Raw genomic sequence first — 6,000 nt, 5'->3', positions numbered from 1 at the left:
AATTCATTGAGACTATTTGCCACAACATCCATATTGTATTCTTCATGATCATTACAAATGAAATACTTGGGATAGTTCTTTTGTCCAGTCCCACATTTTATAACACTGTTCAGGATTTCCCATAATCTTTTATTATTATTTCTATTTATATCTAATTGCTTCTTATAGTATTCCTTTTTACTAAGTCTAAGTATATTAGTTAACCTATTTTTATATCTTTTGTATCTGATTTCAGCATCTTTAGTTCTCGTTCTTAAGAACTCTCTGTATAGAGCATTTTTCTTTGTACATGCATTTTGCAGACCTTTTGTTATCCATGGACAGTCCATATATTTCTGTTTCCTACTATATTGCTTTATTGGACAGTTGGTATTGTACAGTAATGTAAATATTCAATTATCATTAACTTAATGGTCAGGAACTTATTAAGCTCAATTCTGATTTTTAAAGGATTAAAAAAAGTATTTATTGATTTGTTTGTTTGTTTGTTTGTTTGTTTGTTTGTTTGTTTGTTTGTTTGTTTTAAACCTAAATTGTCCTTCAGTTGCAGGACAATCTAGGCTAAATACGTCTTTACTTTTAAAAACAGTTTTGGAGGAAAGCTTAACTCGCCAAAAGAACATTATATAACAATGCAGGTACCTTTTAACAGTTTCAAGTCTTTGGTGTGCTCTTATTTTGACGGGACACTCTCCCCTGACGCTCAGCTGCAAAACGAAACCTTCCAAAACACTAAACGTCAACGAAAAGCACGTGTCGACCTCCCGCTTGCCGTACTTGGCTCCGCCATTGTTTGACAGGTCTCGTTGCTAACCAGAGGCTTTCATGGTTACCAACTCAACAACACCAAAAGAAAGAAACTTCCAAGCCTTCCATGGCTTTATAGAAAGCTTTTCGACAACACAGAAAGCATGGAAGAGGACAACCGCCTTAGACAGGTACTTTATACTTTCTCCCTCATTTTCTCTTTCACTCCACCGGTGCTAACTTCCGACATCAGTAGTTCGTGTTAGCTTCTGTTTTGGAAGTTCACAGCGAAGCACATAATGTGTTTTGAAACGCGCAGAGCACTTTATTATCTGAAGCCACGCTTTTGTTTCAAACTGGTAGAGTAAACTCATTAAGTTGGCTGACTTTGCCACTTATGAACTGGGTTGGCTTGGTATTTATTCGAGCTGTGTGGAAGCGTAATGTTTTAAAGCGTCTTTGGAGCATCGGCACGGGAAGTCCAACCGCTAAGTCTGTTTCACAGTGAAATACGAGTCAGTCATACTGCTGCTGAGTTCTGAACGCAAAGCGTGTGCCGTAAAAATGTTCCTCTCCACGCCAAATAAACGCTAGAGGCGAATAATAGTCTTGTAATAGTCAAAACCATTTACTGTGATTTGCAGCGGTGCTCAGGAAGTTATTTTGGGTGCAGAGAACAGTTTATTGCAGCAGCCAGTGCAGGCTTTAGAAAAGCATGGGAAGTTTGATTAGCATGTTGCTTGAGTAAGGTTTCATTAAGATTTGTCTGATCCTTGTTTGGCCCTAAAATTAGCCAACATTGCTTGGTTCTTTATTCGTTTCAATTACGGGTTATTTCTATAGCACCAGTTCTGAACAGTCACCTCAAGGTGCTTTATATTGTAGGGTAAATATGTGACAGAAACCCCAATCAGACGCAACCCTATGAGCACACACTTGGTGACAGTGAGAAGGGGAAAAAATGAAGAACAGTTAAAGTTGGGTCCTTTTAACAGGAAGAAACCTTCAGCAGAACCAGACAGAGGGTGAGCAGCCACTTTGCTTTGGGTGTTTTGGGGTTGAGGAGAAAGATGAGAGCAGAGAAAGACAGGACAAAAAAACAAAGAGAGGGCCAGAGGTTAGTAATTAGCAATGATTAAATGCAGCAGTGGTGTATAAACACATAGAAAGTGAAATGTGAAACAAAAAAGAAGACTAAAGAAATGTTCAATACATTATGGGAGGCACTCCAGCACTCTAATGCAGCATAACTCAGGGAGGGTTCAGAGTCAACTGATCCAGCCCTGGCTATAAGATTTATCATAAAGGAAAGTGTTTGTCTCCTGAATTCAAACTGGGTTTCACATGAGAGGGGCCGGGTGGCTGACTGCTCTGTTTCTTGTTCTACCTTTAAAAACTATGACCCAAAAGTAAGCCTGCAGTCTGAAAGTGAAGTGCTCTCTTAGAATAATAAGGTACTTTGAAGTCTTTGAGGTATGGTAGGGCCTGATTAATAAAGATTTTGAATGTGAGGAGAAAGATTTTAAGTTCGGTTCTGGATTTAACAGAGACCCAATGAAGAGGAGCTAATACGGGAAAATATGGTCTCTCTTTTCAGTCCTAGTTAGTATTCTCTCTGCAATACATTGAATACATTCATTGCAAGCAGGTGGTAAAAGAGTGTAGCCATAACTGTACCAATGAAACTGTACAGAAAGAAGAATTACAGATGTGTTATTGCCATGGTTATCCATAATCAGTAATTGTGATGCAGCCAAATTTCTATAAAAGGCTATATTCTGACCATAACTAGTCCTTATGATCTCTTTAAATTTTGTATTATTTCCTTATATTCCTTTGCTGTTGCTCTGTGCTGTAAAGCCTTGGGATAATAACAGTTTAACTTGGCAACTGATCTATAAGGGAACTTATAGAAAATGGGTGGAAAGCAAACAGCTGCTCTTTGTTAGTAGAAATTAAGGAAACTAGTGTGGGCACTATGCAGCAAAACAGCTTTATGTCTGCTGTGTGATTGAAATGAAAAATCAGAATCAACGTTGTGGTATTTATCTTAAGTGGCCAGGTATTGCTCGTAAGTGGTGAGGTTATCTCTAAAAATATGGAGGATCATTACCTGAGAAGGCTCTACAAATACATTAATTTCCAGAGGTTCATGTTGAGGTGCATTTCTTTAGAGAGATTTGAAGGATTACTGAGTCATTAATGGTAACCTAATGCCAGTGATATAAGGGGTGTCATACAGGTCTGAACATCCAAGTCCAATAATGAGCTAAAGTATGGCTTCACAGGTATAATCCTAAATCTCGACTCCCTATTTTGCTAAGAGAGGCACCGCTGATAGAAAAGGTTAATCCTCCCTTTGATTAAAACTGGAGGATGCCATTTGTTCTGGCCCCGTTGTCAGAAATACAACCAGAATCTGGGCAAGAGATGTGACGTTTGAGGTGCTTTAAGCATTTAAGAAAACCAGTTAATTTAGGTAAAAGCAAGGTGACATGGGATTAGACCTACTGCAGAGGCTTAATTCTGTTTTTGAACGTTATGCACTTCCTGTTATACTGTGTGGACTTTTTAAATGAAAATGGGTGGTTCCTTAAACCAAGTGACTAGTTAGTAACTAACTAGGTAATTCTTTCATTAAAAGGAAAATTAGTAATCAAGAGTGATAGCACACGTTTAAACAAAAGCACAATCTGGTGTGCTGAAAATGCTGCAGGGTTATAACTACTGTTTATTTTTAGCTTATTATTTCAGGTGTTTTTTTAGTTATCTGTTTGAAGTATTAAATACTGGAAAATAGTGAAAAATTACCTTTGTGATTTTGTGTTTTCTACAAACAAGCTTTACTGGATTTTTTCACACTATATTGCCAAAGGTATTTGTTTGTCTGGCTTCAGACGCATGTGAGCTTGACATCCCATTCTTAATCCATAGGATTTAATATGATGTTGATCCACCCTTTGCAAGCATGACAGCTTCAGTTCATCTGGAAAGGCTTTCCACAAGGTTTAGGAGTGTTTTTATGGAAATTTGGTGGTTGCAAGGGTGTGTAGCTGACTGGTTATTCCCAAGTCTGGTGTGACTGAGGAATAACCAAAAAACTAGGTTCAGTATGACTGAATAATCAATAAATAAAGTCATTAGGTATTTAAATGTTTAGGTCTTGCTCCTGATAATCCACTTTTGTTTGATCATCTTATAAATATTGATCAGTTTTTGAGGATACTGGAGCTCAAACTGCTTGCAACCTGCGTTTACACCATGAGCTTTAATTCTGTGACATTTTTGGATTTAGTAAATTACAGGGAGAGACACATTTCCTTATTTAAGCTCTTCTTGTAGTGTGTTTACCATGTGAAGGATTAGGTTCAGGAGTTTACCCATCTCCTTCTACTTGGGCCAGATTTATATAAGCAGTGTTGTGGACTGCAGGACCAAGATGTAATAAGGGTGTCAATAATAGTATTTAGTATTTATTTATTTATTGTCATTGTCAATATTCGTCATGTCAGCAAGTTGTGCTTCATTAATCTGTCTGATTGATCCAGCATCCATGTGGTTCAGTGACCTTGGTTTGCACAAATAAGAACTGCACCCTTGCTGGTGTTACCTGATCTACCGCTCTGCTGATAGGCTTCTGCGTGAGTTATTGAAAGCACAGGACAGACACTTATGTGGACACCAAGTCCACGAGAGTGATGGGAACTCTCCAAGCTGAGGAGGAGGCCTTTTGTTACATTTCATGATATCATATGACTGTAGCAGCAGGATGGACCTAATAGACTTGTTCAAACTAATGAAGGTTGAAGAACTGAGAAAATACTTGGGGACTTTGGAGAAATTTGACCTTAGATGAGGTCAAGGGGGTTGGTCTTAGGAGACATCTCTTAGAGGTTAAATAGGTATAAATGCAGCTGCTATGAGATGGATGGTGTCATGCTGTGTAAGCAAAAAATGCTAATCAAGGGCCAGGAGCTAATCCCTTCCTAACTCATTCCTTGGAGATACACAGTTGATTTGGTGGATCGATATAAGTGCTGTGACTCAATGAACGGAATTAAGTGTTAGCCAGACTGGACTCATACAACATGCTAAATTATTTTTGCTTTAAAAATATTTTAGATGTTCCAGGTGGGCTTCTCTTAGTAGAGAAGTCACAACATACACATACTCTGTTACTGTACTTAAGTAGAATTTTCAGGTATCTGTACTTTAATATTTATTATTATTATTATTTTTTTTATTTTTTATTTTTTTTAGTGTGAGGTCATTTCAAATTCAACATTTCTATCAGCTCAACAAACATCAACAAATACACAATGAGTTTGTGTGCAGATTGTCACACAGTGTGTTTCTAGCTAAAGTCCAGCTGCTCTGTTTCCCAGGTAGAGAAAAGAATGAGAGTTAACTTCACTCAGAGATGGAGCATGGTGTAGGAAGACAGACAAGACAAAAGAGGAAGAAGAGGGGTTATATTTAAAGGTAAGGACCGCTCAGTGATGCTTGATAAACTGCAAATTTAAAGATCACATGCAATGTCATCATTTTAATCACATATTTGATCTGTATATAGGGATGGGTACCGGTGTCGTTCTGACATAAACGGTAGTAACCAGACCGAAAAGCAGCGCACATTTCGGTGCTTTATTTCGGTGCTTTTTTTTCCTGAGCTGTGATACACTTTAGATTCGAGCCAATCATTTTACGTTTCCGAGGATAGTAGGCGGGGCCAGGTACGTACGTTCTGTTAGAGCAGAGCTACAGATTAAAAATGTCCAAGGCGAAGCGGTCAAAGTCTGGCTGTACTTCACAGCAAAAGATGCAAACTCAGCAGCAACAAGTGCTTTAAGCTGATACTGTGATACTGTCAAAGGAGGTAACACCTCAAATCCGATGAAACACCTGGCGACGCATAGCGTTTTTTTTAAAAGCCGAGAAATGCGCCGTATTTGATAGCTTGCTGCGAGACCTCACACCGAGCGCATCTACTGCGGGTGTGGTGCCTGTAATCGGACCCGGAGTTAGCAACATCCCCCAAAAACACGAAGAGGAGAGTCCTGGCCCCTAGCCCTGCCAGTGTAGCAGAAATGATGAGGATGATGGTGGCAGCAGCAACCGTTCTTCTCTGCGTGAGTAGCTAATTTACGTTGAGTAGGCTAACCACGTTATTACATTAATGCATGTAAGGTGAACTAGCAAACATCATCATAGCTACATGCGGCTGTCTTCTTGTTTGATGGCAGATACTCCCTT

General features: G+C 38.9%; 1 protein-coding gene across 4 annotated transcripts in view; it reads left to right on the top strand.

Annotated features, from left to right (window-relative positions):
* Positions 1 to 768: 768 nt before the first annotated feature.
* Positions 769 to 6,000, top strand: part of enox2 (ecto-NOX disulfide-thiol exchanger 2) — a 193,652-nt gene continuing 188,420 nt past the window's right edge. For 2 of the 4 annotated variants that reach the window (XM_024805279.2, XM_076875768.1), the window contains exons 1-2: positions 802 to 938; positions 5,133 to 5,229. Coding sequence is in view for 2 of the 4 variants with exons in the window: in XM_024805276.2 (XP_024661044.2) it covers positions 826 to 938 (113 nt within the window). In the remaining 2 variants the exon portion in view is untranslated. Of the gene's footprint in view, positions 939 to 5,132; positions 5,230 to 6,000 lie in introns of all 4 variants that reach the window. The other 2 variants (XM_024805276.2, XM_014412632.3) reach the window with 2 other exon arrangements.

The sequence above is a fragment of the Maylandia zebra genome, linkage group LG2 (assembly GCF_041146795.1).
Source record: "Maylandia zebra isolate NMK-2024a linkage group LG2, Mzebra_GT3a, whole genome shotgun sequence".
Taxonomy (NCBI): domain Eukaryota; kingdom Metazoa; phylum Chordata; class Actinopteri; order Cichliformes; family Cichlidae; genus Maylandia; species Maylandia zebra.
Note: the sequence above shows the minus strand (reverse complement) of the source record. Positions and strands in the feature narration are given on the sequence as shown.